At 44.0% G+C, this 21540-nt stretch overlaps 1 protein-coding gene across 1 annotated transcript in view; it reads left to right on the top strand.

The window, feature by feature from the left end:
• Positions 1 to 21540, top strand: part of CLVS1 (clavesin 1) — a 99398-nt gene that overhangs the window by 74556 nt on the left and 3302 nt on the right. Inside the window, exons 4-5 of the mRNA XM_038128868.1 lie at positions 5093 to 5203; positions 6341 to 6576. Of these exons, the coding sequence (XP_037984796.1) occupies positions 5093 to 5203; positions 6341 to 6576 (347 nt within the window). The remainder of the gene's footprint in view (positions 1 to 5092; positions 5204 to 6340; positions 6577 to 21540) is intronic.

Below are 21540 nucleotides of genomic sequence, written 5' to 3' on the forward strand. Positions count from 1 at the left end.
GGAAAACCATGTTGAGCTTTAGCTTCCAGGCAGTTCCAAACAGCACCATAGAAAAAGGTTTCTGATGCATACTTGTGCCAAAATCAATAGGTGTTGTCATGGCAAGAACAGGCAGAAAGAAACAATTGCCTCTAATCAACCCCATAGCTTCCAAGCACCCCTCCTAAGCTATTAAATGGAATATTATGTACCAACAGTTTTCAGTTCCAGGCTCAGTTCAAAAATTTTTCTGCACAGGAGGTCTGAGCAGAGTTGGGAAACAATGATCCCCATAACATTTTGCTCTGACCTGCAAGCTTGGAGACACTTCTATCTGAAACAAAAGATGTATTGAAGCCTGCATGGATTTGGGGGGTCTGTTGCAGCTCCACTGTGTTCATTATTTTCTCTTTAGGCATGATAAAGAGGAGAATAACTGAAAACAGCAAAGAAACAAATATATAAAGCAAAACAAAGAAAAATCGGGCAAAAGAATAGGCCCCTCAGTGGCCCCAGTTTCATTAAATCAACTCAAACTCTATGTTTGGACTATTTTCTCTCTCTCAGTTTGCCTATACTGCTCTGGAAAGATGCCACTACATCATTGTTTGATACATTTCTTATTTTAGATCAATTTAAGTCCCAGTGAAGAAGGTCTGGTCTGACTGTGGAGTGAGCCAGCTGTCCAAGAAGATATCTGAAGTTCTTTCACTGAAGTGTGGATTGGATGAGTGTACAGTGAGGTGGATTGAGAACTGGCTCAAAGGCAGTTCCCAGAGGGCCATAATTAGTATCACAAGGTCAAGTTGGGGTCCCGTCACTAGTGGTGTCCCACAAGGTTAAGTTTAACTTATGACTTCAATGAAGGGGCAGATGCCTCCTTAGCAAGTGCAATAGGGCAAGAGGGAATGGGTAAAAACCGACGCACGGGAAGTTCCACCAAAACACGAGGAAGAACTTCTTTACTGTGCTCCAGGGTGAGAACTGGAACAGATTGCCCAGAGGGGTTGTGGAGTCTCCCTCACCAGAGATACTCAAGAATCATCTGGACACAGTCCTGTGCCATGTACTCTGGGATGACCCTGCTTGAGCAGGGAATTTGGACCTGATGGCTGTGATCCCTTCCAGCCCCATCCATTCTGTGATTCTGTGATTCTCTGCAATTGCTTAGGAGCAGGTTAGTTTGATTAGGACTGGATTGGATGTATTTTTTTACTCTGTAATTTCACTGCTGAGCAACGTGTTCATGTGTCCAGCTTTGTTTTCAGAGGAGAAGACAGTAGTGTCCAAAAATAATTAGAACAATTCATGTGTACTATGTTTCATTTATAACATTGGAATAAAACCCAGGTATATCCTCAGGTTTGGGTATTTTTGACAAGGAATCAGATTACGAAAAGGCTCCATGATCCCAGAGTCCATTTCACAGTAGACTCCAAAAAATGTACCTCATTATAAAATACACCTTCCCAAGGAATCACAAGACATGAGAAATCAAAAGAGAATTCCTAAAAGCAAAAGCTCTCCAGCAGAAAATCAATTTCAGCTACTTTCACCTTGCCCCAGGGAAAGCAGCAGAGACACTAAGTGGGGTGTGGGAAATGTCACATACATCTTCCTGGAACTGCACAAGGCAGACCTCCAGACAGGAGCTTTTCTTTCCAAGACAGCTCTGCTCTAATTAGGGACTTCTACAAAATTAGTATGTTGCAGTTCTAAACAGTTCTGGATTATTCCCATATCAAATTTCTTTGGGTTTGGTTTTTTGATTTTTTGGTTTGTTTTTTTTTTTTTTAAAAAAAAGGTCTTTGTCCTTGTTCTAATTGACAGCCTTACAAAAGCAGGTGGACTGAGGGATGAAGGTCAAATCAAACCTAATGTGCTTAAAAGGGCAAGGAACAAAGTTTAGAAGACAGTTACACACACAAAAAAAATGTTCTTTGGTTGGTTTATTTTCTGACTGTCATGCTTCCTTTTCAAGGGTCTTTGTGGACTTTTTGAAGGGCGTACTTTCAAAATTAAAAGAAAGCAATTGCCTTTAAATAAAATTGTTATATTAAGGGCTTTCCTATAACACAGATGTGTGAGACAGAAGCTAGTTTATAGACTTAACAATCCATGTTGGGCGGACATAAAATTATTTTTCTATATGGGAAAATGCATCCTGCTCCACTTTTTCTAGAAGCAGACTGCCAGCTTAAACCTCTGGCTGGTTCCTATAATTCTCAGCATTTGGGCCTTTCTGGGTGTTGTTAAAGCTGGTCAACATGTTCTAAAAGATATATGTTCCCCCTTGAAAATGAAGACTGACTGATGTTTCTCACTAAAAATGATTAATAAAATTTGTGCATCCCAGCAGAAAGGTAAAAAATTTTTCTTTTTCAGGTCAGTATAAATCTCAAGTATAAATTTCATTTCTTTACTTTCCTGTGCTTCAGACTCAGATTGGATTTTCCACACTGACATTAGCTGCTACAGTACAGCCTGGGAACAACTGTGGCAATTTACTTCCAAAGAGCAAAGGTGTCAGAAACTTCTTACTTATAGATACAGCTTGTGGGATGGCAGACAGCTTGACAAATATAGAATTAATAATAAAGACAGAAAGAAAGAAAGGCAAATATGGAACTTTCCAATTTGTCTTACATTTGGTTGTTTTTTTGGTTTTTTTTTAAGAATAATCTGTGAAAAGCTCCAAATCTTAAAAGCTTCATTCCCATGTGTGAGGAAGGCAACCAAATTTGTGAATTTTGCATGAGATGGGCACTTTATGGCTCTGGTCTGCTATAAAACACAATTTTAGGTTATCACATGATCACTGTAGGCTTCGCACTTCTGTCAGTCCATGTGTTTTGCTAGGTGGGCTCAGACTCTCTGCAGCAATTTCTCAGCAGTCAGTTGAAGTCACTGCAACATGCAGCCCTGCAGCACTTTATCTCAGTCAGATCTGCATCCTAAACTCCCATGAAAAGCAGTGGAAAAACACTCTTCTTTATTGAAAATGAACATCCAAACAGGACATATGTCATCCTTAAAGAGAATTATAGAATCACTGAACAGAATCACAGGATTGGAAAGGATCTTGAAAGTCATCTAGTTCCAATCCCTCTGCCATGGCAGGGATACCACTCATTAAATCATGTTGCTCAGGACCCCATTAAACCTGGCCTTGACCACTTTCAGGGATGGGATATCCACAATTTCTCTGCTCCAGTTCCTCAGCACCCTCTAAGAAAAGAATTGCTTCCTAACATCTAATCTAAACCAGTGTTCTTTTCGTTTAAAACCTTGTCCTGTTACTTTCTGCCCAGATAATAAGCCCTCTCCCTTCTTTTTATAAGCCTCCCTAAGATACTGGAAGGCTGCAATGAATCTCCCCAGAGCCTTCCGTTCCTGAGGCTGAACAACCCCAGCTCTCTCAGCCTGTTTATGTAGGAAAGGTGCTCTGTTCCTCTGATCATCTTTTTGGCCCTTCTCTGGACTCACTCTAACAGGTTGACATCTTTTATGTCCGAAGGACACCAGACCAGGTGGGGTCTCAAAAGCTCAATTCATCATTTACTGGAATTTAAAATGGGATCACCTGTGATGTTACATTGTTGTCCTCCTGCCTGCTGGCCTGATTACCCAATAGTCCTTCACAGTATATCCAATATGCAGATTTGTAATGACTTCAGATCTACTGACCTGTCTGAGGTAGAAGTGGCTTATTTCACTGGGTGGCAAAAGAAAAAGATATCACTCAATGCCTCCTGAGGCTGCTCACAAACATTTACCCTGGTATGGTTTTAGATGACAGCCAGGGCAAACCACAGCTAAAGAGTATGGAGAGTCCTGATGATGTGCCCTGGCTTGCAGAAGGTGCTGTATGCATACATATTGCTAAATCTGGGGGAAAAATTGACCTTGAAGCAACACAGAAGCTCTGCAGAGCAGGTGTATAAGGGGATTTTTTCATATCATCTCACAAATCCACCCCGTATTCTCACCAGCTGCGCTCAATCTCTGATGCTCGGGAGGAAGGCGAGAGAAAGCCCCAGGACACCCTGTGCTAATTGTGGGGGGAAGGAACCTGCCTGGTGCCAGAGCCAAAGCCCTGAAGGAAGAGACCTGATTATGCTCTGCTTTTCGTGCTGAGCTGTAGGGGTTAGGAGCTCACACAGGATGAGGACGGCTTCATCAGAATCTCCCTTCGCAGCGGAGAGACAGGCTCCTCTCCTCCCCTTGGAAGCGTGTTTGCACACAGCAGCAGGGGTCGTCCTATTATTTACGCCAGGCGAAAAAAAAAAAAAAAATCCTAGGCTCTTCCTTGACTGACGCTTGTTAGATAATGTCGTAGGTACAAAACACCCTTCACAACGTACAATAACCTTTAAAGACAGGCCGGCCGCCACCTCCTCTCCTCTGGGGCGAGCCGGGCTGGCGGAGGATGCTGCGGCGAGCCCCTGGCCGGCGGGACGCTCCCTGCATGTTAATGCCCGGGGCGCCCGTGCGGAGCCCGGCAGCGGCGGCGAGCGCGGCTCCCGCAGTTTCCATGGTGCTGCCATGGTGCGCTCTCCCCACACCTTCACTTATCAGCATTTCCCACCCATCCTCCTCCCTGTAGTATGCTGCTTGCTCACCCCGAAAGGTCAGCCATTGTAATGATGATTTTAGCAGGGGGAGGCAGGGAGGCCGAAGGGTGAAAAGGTGAGCTCTGAGCAGCGCTGTGCGTGGGAACCGGGGGCTTGCCTTGCGCTGTACAATGAGAAATTGGAAAGCTTCCCCTCATCGACCCCCTCTCACTTCCCAGGCCGGCCGAGTCAGATGCCCTGACGTAGTTAAAAAATGTTCATGAGAAGTGGCTGGAGACCCGACTTTAAATCTTCAGCATCTCCTCGGCAATTGATGTGCCACCAGCGTGTGGAGGGGCGAGGGGACTGCCTCTGTCCGCAGAGGAAACTGATACAAATGCTTACAGGCATCTTTTTTTGTTTTTCCATTTTCCTCCTGCCCCCTCCCAGTGCTCGTTTGCAGATGGAAAGAGACAGATTTTTCCTCCGACTTTCATCCTATTGACTGCCGGAGTAAAGCACTGCATCTCTTAACTGCCTTCCTTTCTTTCTCTCTATAGGACAGCTTTCCTGCTCGTTTTGGAGGCGTCCATTTTGTCAATCAGCCCTGGTACATCCATGCCCTGTACACGCTAATCAAACCATTCCTCAAAGACAAGACAAGGAAAAGGGTAACTAGATGGGAGTGGGGGTGGGGATGGGGACGAACCTGCAGACCTGGATTTTCCAAGTAGCTGCCTGTTTTCTTTTCTAGGTTGTTTTTTTTTTTTCCCCTCCATTTTCCATATGGTCTAAGAGAATATTAAAAATTAGAGTTTGGAATGGTCTGGATTGAATCAATTACTCAGCCAGGGACCAGAAATTTGTTATCACTAATAAAGCATGGATACATTTTACTGGGACATGCTTAGGGATAGAGAGAATTTGCAATGTGGAGGGACTATCAGGCCTGGCAAAAGTTACTTGCAAGTGAGGGAAAATTCAGTTCAACTCTTTTTGTAGGAGTAAAAATTCATATTACATTCCTTCAGCAGGGTGACTGTTTTCACATGATGGTAACTCACTTGCTTCCACCAAAAGTACCCATGCCCAAAGGCTGTTCACTCACACTGCAGAAGAGGCAGATCTTCTCCACTGAAATCCAAGTGAATTGGTGATTCTGCAGTCATCCTAGCAGTTTGTTCTCTGCATTCTGTCAAACAACAGCTGAACAATCCCTCAGGAGACCCCAGAGCCCACCCTGAGCTGGGTCTGACTAGGCAGGAAAAGGGTAGGACCCACCTGAAAGCAAAGAGGGATTAGAGAAACAAGTGTTGCTAAAGCAGCACCGAGTGGTGACACAGCCTGATACATGCCTGGAAATATCTGTCCTGGGGTGCAGGGCTAGTGGCCGTCTCAGATGCTGAAGTCCTACTCTTTACGCCTGCTTTCAGTAAGCTCCACTGTCACCCTTTTCTTTTCACTGCTCTTCATGTAAGCCTCTATCCTCTTACAGTTGCAATAATCAGTTATAATTCCTGACTTCTGCTTCTCCTGATCTGGTACTTAAGAAATTGTCATGTGCCAAAAGCAAGCGAACCAGAGTTTACAGAAGTGTTAGTAGTGCCAGCCTAATTCTTCAGCTGCCCACCCCGAAGTTAATCCCCCCTCTTCTGCCGACTGAGTAAGCCCTGAGAGCTTTTGAAATTCCCACCCGAAACTGCAGTGTCAACTAATGACGCTCCACATCTCATTAGTGCTGCTATGATTGTACTTAATGAAGTAAGGAGTCGGTGATGACTTTGAACTTTCTTTTTTATTTGTTAAAGATCTTTCTTCATGGTAACAACCTGAACAGTCTTCACCAGCTAATACACCCTGAATGCCTGCCCTCTGAATTTGGGGGGACTCTGCCTCCCTATGACATGGGGACGTGGGCTCGAACGCTGCTGGGTCCCGACTACAGCGATGAGAACGAGTACACCCACACGTCCTACAACGCCATGCACGTGAAGCACGCCTCCTCCAACCTGGAGCGGGAGGCCTCGCCCAAGCCCATGAAAAGGTTGGTACTGCCTTCGAAATCGTCTCTTTTTTGGCTCTCTGAACAGGTTCGGCATAAATCTCACGGGAAGGGCTCATCTGGCTCGAATGGAGGCTGTAATTGGGCAAACGTTGATGGTGAGGAGCACTTCACTCTGGGCTGGGCTCGTGGTGTGGTGGGAGAAAGGAAGCCTCTCGGTGGAACCGTAATTACTTGTCTGATTACATTGCATGAAAATGAGGGGAAATTAATGAGCCCCTGCACAGAGCATTACAGAAAGTACATCAGGGTGAGATGCTGTCCTGCACGGTGCAGCGCACCCAGCGGCACCGCTTCAGCACTGGTCCCAATTCCTTGCTGCTGCTCTGCTGCTGCTGACCCGCTTGTTATCCATGAGGGATTTACCTCCTTGAAAAAGCAGCTTTTGTACGATGAACACCACTGCCCTCTAAAGGGAAAAGGAGTTGGTCTTCTCCCTCTGCTTCTGCTCCCGCTTGCTCTGCAAAGCCCTGCAAAGGCAGTTGCAGACCTGCTCTTTTAAAAGCTCTGACTTTAGTTCTAGTGATTGTGCATTCAGCTCTGAATGCTCAAAGTGACACCTCTGGAGCGTTTTACCCTCAGTAGTTTGGACTGACTGTGGGGATGGGGTCAGGAAGTCGGACACCTGGCACAGAGCTGTGGGTGGTATGGGCCAGCCAACACCAGCTGCAGTGAGCCATGGCCGTGTAGGCTCCCCTGTGTGAGTGTAACATCTGCACTTGCCTCACCCTTGGCACCCGCTCCACGGAACTGCTTTCCATGCAGATCGCAGTGATGCTTTCCTCGCTGCTGCCACTTGATGAGTGCCGTGCTCACAGGCACAGCGTCACTCTCCGTGACAGGGAGCGGCCATCATTTTGTCACAGAAAAATCAAAGCTGACAACACAGACAGGCCATAATGTCATGCAATTAATTTTGAAAGTCTTTCATCTTCAGAGAAAAAAGAAATGCATTCTTGATTCACAGCTCCCTTCCAGGTCAGAGGGATGCCATGCAGCTGTGTCTGCAAAGTGAGGCCTCGTGCTGGAAACACTAACACTTATGACTGACTGCCAGAGCTCACAGGGCCACAAGACTTTCAGACTATGAGCCTGCAGCCTGGTCGTGAAGAGGGGTGGCCACCTGCATTGTCAGCATTTCTTGGTCCTGACCACCAATCGAGGCTGGGAGCCAGCATGAGTTTACAAAGCCTGCCCCAGAGAGTTGAGTTTAAACCAATTTATTTTTAATAAATATTGTCAGTGAAACATGCTGAATTATTTTAGAAAAATACTAAATAGTTCTTTATTAATAAACTGTATCACCATTTACATAGCTTTATAGAAAGAAATCTGCAGTTTTTTAATGCTCCAAATATGTTGAGAGCTGTTCACAGGTAAATCTTTGCTGAGGATCTGATCCTTGGCTGCAAAGAAGGGAGGGTCTTATTGTGCCCTCAGGGGGGAACCTCAGCTTGAAAATTAGTTCAGTGCCAGAAAACCCTGCCTTGAGGCAAAACCTTCTTTTATAATCTGTTCACTAATAAAAAAGTGCACTAATACAAATACGGGGAGGAGATGAATCTAATTTGTCATGTTGCCTCTGGGCAGACTAGATCTAACTTTTAGCCTAATTTCGTTACTCGCGGTTAAGTCAACCATCTGATCTTGCACCCCCGTGGTCACTACTTGCTGTTAAAGGTGAAAAGTTCACAGCTTCAACAGATTTTCTCCTATGAGTATTTGCTTTGATTTTTCTTCTCCTAAAATTATGGTTTGGCCCAATCACAGGTAAAAGCCTATGTTTAGAAAGCATGATTGCGTGCTTTGTTAGATTTTTTTTTTTTTTAACAGATTTATATCTAGGGCATCTTAAAAGGTCTCCTAACTTCTACCAGCATTACCTGTCTTTATATATCTCTTTATATATATATATATATATGTGTGTGTGTGTGTGTGTGTGTGTGAAACTCAGGCTATGACAGAAATTTCTGGATATTTTAGAGAGATTTGCACTAGGCATAGGTGATCTTCTAACACTATTCTTCATCTTAAATATAACTCCCTCACAATTGTTCTATCATTTCTTTCCCTTATTAAGACAATTTCTAGTTTTATTGAAAATATCTCCTCCTGTCCTGACATACACTCTTAGATAACATGATAATTTTGTGTTTTTTTCTGATGGAATGACTGGTTTAACAAAAAATAAAGGTAAAGGTCACCGACTTTTTCTTTAGCAACCACATTCCACTGAAAGGGGCAAATATGCAAAGACTGAGCCTTCTTAGGTTTCTTCAGTTTAAGGCTGAAAAGCCTGAACAATTACGGGACCTTTCCTCTCTGACTCCCCACACATCACTGCAGATTTACCTGCCCAGTAACCAGCTGCAGGGGAGGGCAGTGCTCACGAGACTTGGTTTTACCTGGGAGGCTGAAATTACAGTGGTTGTTCCCAGCTGTGGCACTGTCCTGCTGCGTGACAAGGTGCAGAGCTGCAGCCCCTCCTGGCTCTGTGGCCACTTGCTGTAAAGCCACCCAAGTCCATCCTTGCTAAAGCTGCCGCTGGACCAGAGGACTGTTAAAGCACCTGGAATCTTTGAGCTCAGTGCTGCTATAAAGCTGAGAGCCTTGCACTGTGACCACAGAGAAGTGTCCCTGTAAAATGAAATGCCACCATTCTCTACACCTGGATAGAAGCTCACCCTTGACACCTACTCCAAAAATAGTGTCTTGTAATTTTAGAAGCTGAGAGGCTGAGAAATCAAGGTACGAATTGTAGATCTGGAAGAAAAGTACCAGGAAATGGAATCAGACAATGACTGACCAAAATACTGTTGTAGCCATGTAACCTATATTAGCAAATGAATGCAGAGGGAGGGAAGGAGGCCATTTTCAAGATGTGCCTGTGACCAAACTGAGAACTAAAATAAATCTCCAAATGCAGGCCAGGAAAAAATGAGGCACCAAGCAGCAGTGAGAGGGGCTGAAGCCGGAGCAGCTACCGGCCTGTAGGTCAGCTTTAGGACTGACAGCAGAGCTTTGGCTCCTGTCACCACGGCAGGGGCACATAAGTTGAAACAAGTTCACCTGAGATCTCTGAAGAGGATGAGGAAAGCAGAGAAGCTATAGAAGACAGTGGTTTGTTTAGCTTCAGAGCAAAGGTTGAAATGGATTTAAAGGGAATAAAATCTGGAGAGAGAGAACAACTATTTGAGAAAAAGGACAATTTAGGCATTAGGCATGAGATCAAATGGATATAAGTTGATCAAAGTATACCTTGGCTGCAAGTCAGAGTTATTTTGATAGCCATCAGAGGCCAGAAACAGTGTATGACAATCTGACTGGTACAGGAGTGAAAGACTAATGTGAAGGGGCTACAGGAGATTAAACTTGCATAGCAAAGTCTCATTAGATTCCAACTTCTGCTCCATTTAACAGCAATGCAACCAGAACATTATCTTCTTCCCAGTCACAGACAGGGCTTGTTTTCCTTGTGACTTGCACAGGATTTGCTCTCAAGAAAGCGTCCTTCTTGACTTCAGCGAATGGAGGTGTTGTATATGGGGATAGGATTGAAAATCCTCTTAGAGAAAGGCTGCCACTGACTCTAGTCAGTGACATAATCTAGAAAATTTTGAGATTTGATGAGTGTCTACAGTATGGAAAATCTTTAATCAAAACCATTGCATTTTTTCCACTGGTGGCCACATGAAGCCCCACTGGAGCAAAACCAAACTAGTGGAAATGGCACTCCCATCTGCAGTATTATCTGGGATCCCAAGTACTGTATGAACAGATGGGAAACAAAGCAAAACAGCTGATGATTCCACATAATGAGTCTTAATTACTGGGGGGAGGGGGAGAAACAATAATAAAAATCCATTCAGAATGTATGTTTATTAAGATTCAGCTCAGTGAAGTCTGAAATGTGCAAGGTAGTAAACATGCAAACCAGCATTAATAGAGCAAACTTAGTTTAATCTGAGAGCCTGACTGCCTCCATTAGGCAGCCCTGGGAGCAGCAATGGCAACAGGCCCTTCTCCTGTCTTGGGCCATCTCTTCTGAAAGGTCCTCATCCATCCAGGACTCCTGTCATTTAAGAGTTTTGGGATTTCAGAGCAATGTAAATGGTGCAAAAATTTGGAGCACGGGGAAGAATATCACCTCCCTTTCAGCTGTGGCCAAGTCTTCTGTGGTCTCTGATGGTCAGGAAGGGGCCTTTAGTCATCAGGGAGCTCACACAAAAGCAAAGCATTTGCCTGAGGCATTCGTGCTGGCTTTTGTTGATGAAGTGTTGTTTTTAGGAGCAGCTGGAGGTTTTATCTGGGTGTGCAGTTTAACAAATAGTTATGGTGGGTGGTTAAGCCTCGAAGTTAAAGAGTCAGAGACTGCTCTCAGCATATCACTGTGCCAATAGGGTGTAATATTTTAGTCCCATTCTCCCAACAGTAGGAGATCCATGTCTGTAGCTATTTGGGTACCTAAAAGCAGTGGGTGAGTATCCCCAGGTGAAGGGATGGATTCAGTGACTGGGGAAGATGTGAAAGAGCTTGGTTCTTTGACATTTCCTTTATTCTCTGGTGTCACCCTTGCTCTTACATTTGGGTCCAGCAGCAACAAGTAAGCTGTAGCAGCATGTTCCCTCATTGTGACTCACTTTTCCTTACAAGAACTGCTCTTCTTCAGCTGCATCTGGGTCACTTGATGTTTGAACTTGCTCTTCAGTCCAAGTGATGAGGACTGTTCTCTGCCTTTGCTTATTCCTTGCACAGGCACCGAGCACAGCCTGGGAGCTGAATGTTCCTTCTCTGCCCTCCCAGGCATCAAAAGAGTGCTAGCTTTTAACCTGCTGCCAATGCAAACAGGTTTGAAAATTTAAAATTACCTTGCAGAGAAAGAAAATTTTAACTAACAACTGCCTATATGTTCTAGCTAAACAACCTGGTTGTTTAATCAAACTTATTTAAACATAATATAATTAATGATAACTTTATTCAAATTTGAGGTTAAAATTATTCTTAGGATAACATGGGTTGCAAGACCTTTACTAGCACAGAGTCAAGCTTATCAGAGACTCTGTAAATTCAGAATTAGGGTAAAACTTTTAAAGTAGAGCCAAGTACACTAATTATGAACATGTACAATCTGTGCAGTATGGTTTTTCTACTGTAAAATAAAAACTTAAAGAATAATAGAACTAATTTAGGTTGGGAAAAAAACTTTAGGATCAAGTCCAAGTTAATCCAAGTCCACCGTTAAACCTTATACCTAAGCACCACATCTACACATCTTTTAAATACCTCCAGAGAATGGTGTCTCCACCACTTCCCTGGGAAGCCTGTTACAATGTTTACAATCCCTTCAGTAAAGAATTTTTTTTCCCCTAATATCTAATTTAAACCTCTCCTGGTAGAACTTGAGGCTGTTTCCTAAAAGACTTGAGCACCCAAAGACTCAATGGCCTGACTAGTAGTTCATCAAAAGCCCCTATATAAGGCATTTTGAAAATGCAGTGGAAAAAGCCTGTTGGAATGCATTGCCCCATGATGCTGAATTACAGCATGTAGATTTTTATGTCCCAGATTAGAGTGAAAGGATTTTAAAGTACAGATGAGGGTTTAGCCATTATTGCTTCCTGATGTGTGTGTTTTCAAAAGCCCTGATATTCAAATGAACTCACTGCTGAAACTAATTGCTGTTTCTCAGAAATGGGATCCTGCTTCCAGAAAGAAAGATTTTACAACTGGTCCACACTAATGCCGACTGGAGCAGTTTTAGAACCAAAAGGGGCCGTTCATGGGGGTGACTTATGTAAGGTTTTTATTTATTCAGACTTGTTTCTCCATATGCCCAGCTGGGCTCTGCAAGGCAGACCTTTCTAGTTGTTATCCTTAGTGTGACCTTAATGTTCCTTTGCCATATGTTTCTGCTTTTATGGGTCATGTTTTATGCCGGTTCACAGTCAGCACCAATTTACTGCAGAAGTAGTAAAATACCAGCAAATAAAAATCAGTATGAAAATGTGTGAACACTTCCCACTGCCCATGGATGGCACCTGGGCTGCTCTGCTTGCAGCTGGGGTGCATTTCTACTTGTGTTGGGGGAAAAGGGAAAAATTTGTGATGAAATAACTCTATAATACACAAGACCTACAAAATAAGGCTTACATTCAAAATTTTATTATAAATTATTTCAAACAAAGGAGAATTTCTGAATGCTTCTGCAGAAGTGCTTCCCCCATACACACATGATGAATGAGACATGGATTGATAGTAAAGAAGGTGTCCCAGGGACATGCATATCATGTAATGTATGCATTATCTAGTAATATAAAGTTATATATTCTGTTTAAAGTTTATAAGTTTTAAACAGAATACAGTGAATACATAAGAAAGAAATGGAAAGCAGCTGGTGGATCTGGCACATTAGCAGGTCCTAGGGAAGCTACAGGGCAAAAGCTGCAGAATGTCCTCAGGAACCTGTAGCGAGAGAAGCCAAGTGACTTGCAAAGCCACACCTGAACCAAGGACAGGAGGGATGGTAACTTGGTACTGGGGATGCCCTGGGATTAGGCAGGAAATCAGCTGCTCTCTGGGGGCATTGACAGTGTGGGCTTCATTCATCTGTTTGCAGCACTCAGTTCCCAGTGCGTGGGTGCACAAACACAGGCTAGAGGTGAGAATGGCAGAAGCAGTGCTGTTCAGGCTGCCTAAAATACTGTGTTGTAAATTATGTCTTCAACTGGCTATAAATTTGCCAAAAGTTTAGTAGTTTAGATTAGAGACATGACACTTAATAAAACAAATGGTTTTACACTGCTTATGTCTTTTGCTGTCCTGTGAAAAATCCGCCTACATCTGGCTGAGTTACAAGCCTTTGAAAGGGCAATTCACACATGCCCTGTAGAAACATATTTAATTTTAGCATTTAATGGCCCCACAGATTGCCTCATGCTTTAGCTTGGCCTCACAACATAAATAAACTTGCTCAGCTTGTGTTGATGGTTCAATGCCCACAATGTGCATCTCCTGCCTAGGCCGTGGGGTGTAGAAGGCTTTTGTAATTACAACTTTTACTTGTGATCACAACTGTCTCTGCACTAGGCCAATCTGTGGCATGGAGCCAGGATTTGGAAGACTGGCACCTTTTCTTGCAGGGCTTCATCCTCCCTGCTGTTGGCAGGAGAATTGGCGAGAAGAGGATTTAGTGGTAGACCCATCTGTGTACTGGAGACTTTGGTCACTGGGATGGGAGCCACAAGGCAGACTGAAAGATGAGGTGGGCACTGGAAGCAGAGTCTGGAAGCAGATGGACTAGGACACACACTTGGTGGGCAAGGAAATGGCTGATGGAGACCAAGTTCAGTCTGTTGGGTACAACCCTTGAGAAGCAGACTCTGCCCTCCCTCTCCCCCTGAGCCCCTGTATCAGCCTGGCAAGTAGCTTAAGCCAAACTTCACACAGACTGTGAGATTGCACATTGCTTATTTTGTCAAGCTATAGACTGTGGGGTCTAATTTCTAGAAATACTCAGCACTTGCCTGCAACAGAAATCCATGGTAAGTGTGCTTTGAACATACAGGCTGCCACTTAAGGCTGAGGGCTCTGCAAAATCACACCTTCAGCACTGGGCATCCCATTGGAGGAATACTTGCACCCTAACATCACTGTGTTTCAGCTCTCCACATGCAAAATGAAAATCAAAAGAAAACCAACTCTCAGAGTCATGCTATGGCAGTATATGAATGAGTATTGAGGAGGCACTCAAGTGCTGCATTGATAAACTCCACAGAAAAGCTCAGGAGGGGATTAAAAAAGGCTATCTTCAGAGCAGGCTTGGGACTAATATGCAGCAAATGTGTCACAGAGCCACACTCTGAATCACCACAAGAAAATAGAATAAAAAGGCACTTACCAGCACAGCTCTGTGTATGCTGAGCACTGAGGGAGGAAAGAGCCCTCTGAGAAAGAACAGAGTGTGCTCCTGGGGCCAGGGCGCAACGTACGGGTCTCAACACCCACACACACCTGGCCAAGTGGCTGCTGCTCCCACAACCTACATTTTAGTTTTTCATGCTGTGCTGGTGCTTGACTTTCCACTCTAAATAGTACATCTACAGGGTTGCTTTCATGTTGTAGTGCTGTTCTTCTGAAGGACAGGAAAATTTTGATGTATGATGGAGAAGTAGAAAGACTGATCCCCTTTGCTCTGTCCTCCCTGTTATTGCCACACAGCAGTGAAGAGACTGTGACTCAGTGGCAGACCTGTTTGAGATGCTGAGAACTGGAGTCACTGGAATGGGAGCTAAAAAAGGCAGACTGAAAGATGAGGCAGGAGTAAAGCACTGGACTGACTGGAAAAGGGAAGCCATTGGGCTTGACAGAGAGCTTGATGGGCAAGGAAATGGGGATAAGCAGGAACAGCATGAGTGGTCATGACAGGTGCATGTGTGTTCATATGTGAATATTCATAGTGTGAGAAGAAATTTTTTTTCATTACCTGGCCTGAATGTCTTTTTTTAGATATCAAATTCTGCACACTTCATAATAGCTCTGCTGAATCTGATGTAAATTGGTGTTTGCTGCTGCAGAGCTGTCTTTGTTTGATTCTATGACTAGGCTTACCATGGCATAGGTGACATATTGGGTTCCAGAGGACTAAGGGTCTTCCAGGAAATCCTCGCTGAAACAGGTGCTGCTATTCCTTCTATGAGAAAAAAAAAAAAAAGAAAAAAAAAAAAAAAGTGGAAAACTCAGTCTATAGCAGAGAAATGAAATGGACAGGGAAAGGTCCCACCCATGCCATTTCCCTGCCCTGGACTGAGGCAAGCTCTTGACACAGAAGCTCAGAACACTTAGAAGAAGGAGATATTGAGCAAATCCACACTGATGAAAAAAGACTGAGATGTGCACCCTAATTCCAAGGCTGATGGCACAGACCAACTCCTGTCCTCATTTCTCAGGGATAGGCCCTGCCAAAGGACTCTGGCTGCATTTGCCCTGCATATGCTCTGGTTCCATCTGGGTCTCAGTGGCCTGAAGGCATGAGACTGTATGTGCTGTGTCACACACTTAAGCATTTCTGTATGTTTATACAATTCAGAGTGTCTGTAATAAGCTGAGAACTTCTCATAGCCCATCAGAAACCTGGTTTTACAGCAAGTGCCAAAGGATACCCACCACATACTTAAAGAGTAGTGTGGGCTAAGGGACAGGTCAGGACTGGGTGCTCAGACAGCCAGGCTCTGGTTAGAGTCAAATGTGGTGCAGTGTCATCCCTATCCCTCTTTGTACACACCCTGCACATCCCTCTTTGTGCACAAAGAGGGATAAGGATGCACTACTGTGCTCAGGGTTTGTGTGGAGAGAAGCAGCTGTGGCCAGCTCTCAGGTATGAAGGGGCATGGCAAGAACTGGTGGGTGCAGGGAGGATGAAGGGTCTTGTGCTGGGGTTCACTCTGCAGCAGTTGTCACTAGGGTGTGCTCACCACCAGGGAGAAAGATGGTCACTGCTGCCACAGTGGTCACAAATTCAGCTTCCATTTGGGAAGTTCAGCAGTTTAGCACCACTGTCCTGAGGGTTGAGCCTTGGCAGCAAGATTATGCCAGAGTTATCATCCTGCTCTTGCCCCTGACCCATCATGCCAGTGGATCATTCCCAGCCCACCCTAGATATTGGTGCTGCTGCATCTCTTTGCAGTGCTGAGATTGGTGTACCAAAGCTGCCTCTCTGGGCAGGTCTCTGTGGCACAATACTCTGCTGTCTTAATGCAGATCTGTGAGCCAACACCAGTGTAGAAGCTGTAAAGTTGCTTTGGCAAGAGATTTGAGCAGTACTTTTGAGCCTGGGCAGAGAATCACATGCCATGGCTGCTGCACTGGGATTGTGCACTGCCGAGCAGGGCTTGCTTCATCTGCCCACACCACCTGGGGAACACTTCTTTTCCAAGCACCTTCAATAACAAAAGGGTACCTTTTGCCACAATTACTTCACACCTGTTCATCTGCACTGTTTCTGTGATACCAAGGAGAAAGCCTTGTTTTTCCCACACAGTGAAGCCATACACTCGAGTGTGGTGTGTTGCTGCACCACCTCTACAGTCTGATGGAGGAAGAAAGGCAGAGAGAAAAATGTCCCTCAGACCTTGTCAGCACAAACATTCGTGGGTGTGATTAAAAAAAAAATGTTCTGTAAAGGGAATGAATGATTGGGAGATGAATAGCCCTAAGGTACTGGTGAAATCTGAATGGAATTTAAGTGAAATGGGCAGATGGGAGGCAAGAGGTAGAAAACAGAATCACTTAATGTCATCTGCAGCATGTCACTCTGAGAGCTTGAAGCCTCCTGAATTTAGAGAAGACATGCCACCCTCCTCTTTCCTTCACAAACCCCCTGAAAGGAAGCCCAGCACAAAGACATCCTCACTCCTGTGGGCTGCAGCACATCAGCATTCCTGTGAAGAAGAGCATAAAATGAGGGATCAGAGAATTGGAGGATATCTCTAAAGACAAACATGCTGTGATACACTGGCACTTACTGTTGGCTCAGCCCAGGATTTTGTACTATGTTTTTTATGGGAAACAAACCTGATATCAAACAAACATCAATTCCTGTGAGCTGATTGACTGCAGCTATACTCTGAGAAGAGCCTTCTGAAAACAGCACAGCTAGGAGGTCTGCATCCAGCCTTCTTACATGGTTTTTGACTGAATTAGAGAGAGTTGCATAAAAGTGGCCACACACATAAAGCCATTTGTTCTCTCAGACATTGATGTACATACCTATGCAGTGCTGTCATTTGAAATATATGGCCAGCCTGCTGGAGAAACAGCTGGGTATTGTTGATTTTCCAGACTTCCAAATATTCTTGCTGAACAGTAAAACAACCATGGGGGGTTTGATTGACGCTTTAAATGGACCACACTCAAATGGTACCTAGGGTTCAGAAGTGAGACTGAGAATTCATTCCTCTTTCCATTTTCATTTTGTTCTCCTAAGAAAGGTTACCTAGCCTTGGAATATAGATTAGTAAAGTCTATGGGCATTGACTTGTCTTTTAATTACTTCAGATTTAGCTCCTAGTCCACTGTGTTCACGTACTCTTACAGGAGCTAAGTCTCCCACAGGAATCATGTTAAAGAAAGACAGGCACAGTGTCTGCCAGCTGAGGGCAGTGACCCTATCTGTGTGATACAAACAATTGTCTACTTGTGTTAAAATTTAAGTCAACCAGATTCTCCACAGCCAAGTATCTTTCAAACTGGTTACTGAGAATTTTTAGCTGAGAAAGGAAGGAAACCATAAGGTTTTGAATTCACATATAATCATTGATAATTCCAGAGCTGCAGAACACACAGGACAAGTGTCACATTTCTGGTGAGTACTGAAGGTGATATAGTGAAGCTGGAAAATAGAGGTGTGAGGCAGTTGTGGCTATGATATGTAGGAAACATTGCCTCATAAGTCATGAAATCTGTTCTCCCTGGTTTTAACAGATGAGAATGCATCAGACCAGGGACTCGAATGCAGGTAACCCATGAATCATATGTTTATACCATATGTCTAGAACCAGTCAGATGAAGAGCACCCCAAGAATGTTTATTTCTCTGCCATTTATAGCACAGAGTGACCATAGATGTCTGATGATGAGATGAATCAAAACACAAGTGACTAAAATGTATTGACAGAAGAAGGCCAGTGCTATTTCTGTTTCCTGCTTAGATGATTAGTCCATATCTGGCTCAGGTCAAAATGACTCGGACATTTCTTGAACATTACAAAGTAGCTGCATTCATCCTGCAAAGTATAATTAAATGGCTTTAGGCACTATGATGGCCTCTTGGCCTCCATCTGTTACTCCAGGAGGACATGAGTCCTCTACGAGTCTTTTATAAAACCGAGAGCCACAACCTTCAGTTATCTAATCAGTTGTTTTGGATACCCTACGGTGCCTTAAATGGCCATAGATATCTATGTTTAGCAGCTGAATGTCATCCACACTGTGAAGGCTGACACCCCAAAGGCATAATTGACTTGTAAAGAAAATAGTTGCCCTGTCAGGATAGAGAAAGATGAATTGGGATGGTTCAGAAAAATTAGTATTTCTGTGGGCACAGAATCACAAAAAGGTTGAGGAAGAAGCCTCTGGAGATCTTCAACCCAATCCCCTGCTCAATGCAGGGTCAGATAGAGCAGCTTGTCCAGGATTGTGTCCATCTGGATTTTGAGTATCTCTAAGCATGAAGACTCCACAACCTCTCTGAGCAATTTGTTTCAGTGTTTAAACATTCCCCAGTAAAAAAAAGCAAGTTCCTCTATTTCCATCTATGTCTGTTGCCTCTTCCATCACTGAGTATCACTGAGATGATTCCTTTGTGTTCCACTACTCCACCCCATCAGAACATATTGATATGGAAAGGCAGCAAAACAGAAATGCTTTTGTCTGGTGCCATGAACAATTTCTGCTGACCATCGGAAACCACCAGAACAGTATCCACTGTATTGATAGGGCCAAAGCTTAACCTCTGCTTGCCAAACAAGGGAAGTTTTGTACTCATTGTTTACCATTTAAAATCAAAATGGTTTAAATTTTTGTGCAAGAAGGTGCTTTGAATGCAAAGATGCAATGTACAAAGACTAGTGAATGCAATAGTACTTTGGGGTCTTACTGCAATTTATTTTTCAATAGGAGGTTAAGGTGCAATTAGACATACACACACATCTTTTCAAGAACCATGAACAGGTTGTCTCAAAAATGTGAAATGTGGTTGTGAAGTCCTCTGAATAAAATGTTAATGCAGCTAAAACAGGTAGCAGTACTTTCAAAATAAAAACTAGTCTTAGTCCTAGGCTCAGTGCTAGAGCTCAGTGCTCCCTAAAAAGTGTGTAAACTTGCAGATACCTAGAATGTGACTGCTTTCCTTGAACTAAACATATGTGCTAGATGCACAAAAGCCAGACGAAACCAACAGATAGGGTGCTCCTTCCAGATAGTATTTGTCTTATATTAATTTCTACAGCCAAAAACTGCAGGGAATCTCAGTGCCCAGAGCTGAAGGACCACGACTGTGAGAATTATCAACTCCCAGCTGACCCTGAACTTGTGCGGGATCTGCTGCTCCAGCTGGATCCCTGCTAATCCATGGGGCCCGATGGGACTCATCAGAGAATCCTCAAAGAGTTATCTGATGTCACTGCAATGCCTCTCTAGATGATTTTAAGTGGTCTTGGTGATCTAGAGAAATCCCAGCAGACTGAAAGCTGGCAAATGTCCCAGTTTTCAAGGAGGGCAAGAAGGAGGAAATGATAGGCCTGTTAGTCTCCCTTCAGTGCCCAGTAGAATCGTGGAAAAAATTATTGTGGATGGTACTGAAAACTACCTGGAGGATAATGCAGTCATTGGTCACATTCAGGGTGGTGATGAGGGGAAAGTCTTTCTTGTCAAACCTGATTTCCTTCTACCACAGAGTAACCCACCTAGCTGATCTAGGAAGGCCAGTTAATGAAATCTTTTTGGAATTCAGCAAAGTTTTGGTATTGACTATCACAGTGTCCTCCATTACAAAATATCCAATACTCAGCTGGATAAACACACCATGTGATGGGTGAGCAACTGGCTCACGGGTCAGGCACAAAGAGTTACAGTGAATGGGGTGACATCAGACTGGCAACCTGTCACTAGTGGGCTTCAGCAGGGCTCCATCTTCGGCCCTGTGCTCTTCAACAGCTTCATTAACGAGGTGGATGCAGGACTGGAAGGAATACTTACAACAATAAATGGGAGAAGCTGCTGACTGCCTTGAAGGCAGGGTGGCCCTGCAGAAAAACACTGACAAATTAGAGAGATGGGCAATCACCAGCCATATGGAATTTAACAAGGATTCTGGTTGTGTGAATAGTGTGGGGAACAAGAGCTTGGAGACAAATGCTGTGGAAAGGAACCTGGGGGTGCTGGTTGATGGCAAGCTGAACATGAGCCAGCAGTGCCCTGGCAGCCAGGACGGCCAAGTGTGTCCTGGGGTGCATCAGGCACAGCATCTCCAGCCAGGCAAGGGAGGGGATTGTCCTGCTCTGCTCTCCACTGGGGCAGCCTCATCTTGAGTGCTGTGTGCAGTTTTGGGCACCACAATATAAAGATATTAAGCTATTAATGCATGTGCAAAGAAGGAATGAGGATGGTGAAACTACAGAGCAGGAAACCACATGAGGACCAACTGAGGTCACTTGGTTTTTCAGCCGGGAGGAGATGGGGAGACCTCATTGTGGTCTGCAGCATCCTTATGAGGGGAAGTGGAAGGGCAGGTACTGATATCTTTACTCTCCTAACCAGTCACAGCATCTCAGGAAAGGGCATGAAGCTGAGTCAGGGCAGGTTTATTTTGGATATAAGGAAAAGGTTTTTCACCAAGAGGGTGGTTGGGCACTGGAACAGGCTCCCCAGGGAAGTGGTCACAGCACCAGCCAGCCAGAGTTCAAGAAGCATTTGGATGATGCTCTCAGACACATGGTGTGACTCTTTGGGATAGTGCTGTGTAGGGCCAGAAGTTGGACTTGATGATCCTGATGGGTCCCTTCCAACTCAGCATATTCTGTGATTTTGTGATTGTACAGTTACTGGTCAGTTGAAAATGCTTTCTGCAGCTGTGGCCTACTGCAAATCATCTTTTCTGTATCATTAAATAAGGCTATAGAATGCATTCAGGATGTTTTAGGCCAGTGAAATATAAATCTCATGCTAATTTATTACATTAGATTGTGAGCTGCATTGATTCATATTGTCAAAACCCTACATTTTTAATACTCACCATAACTGAAGAATACGAAAAAAAATATTTTGGAATCTTTTTCAGAATTGACTGAGTTTTTGATTTTCTACATTAAAAAGTAAGTTAAAAATAAAACTGGAAACACTTTTCAGCAAAGAAACCCCTGATGTATCTGGAAAATGGAAATCCAATCACAAA

Source organism: Motacilla alba, chromosome 2, assembly GCF_015832195.1.
Source record: "Motacilla alba alba isolate MOTALB_02 chromosome 2, Motacilla_alba_V1.0_pri, whole genome shotgun sequence".
In the NCBI taxonomy this organism is placed as follows: Eukaryota; Metazoa; Chordata; class Aves; order Passeriformes; family Motacillidae; genus Motacilla; species Motacilla alba.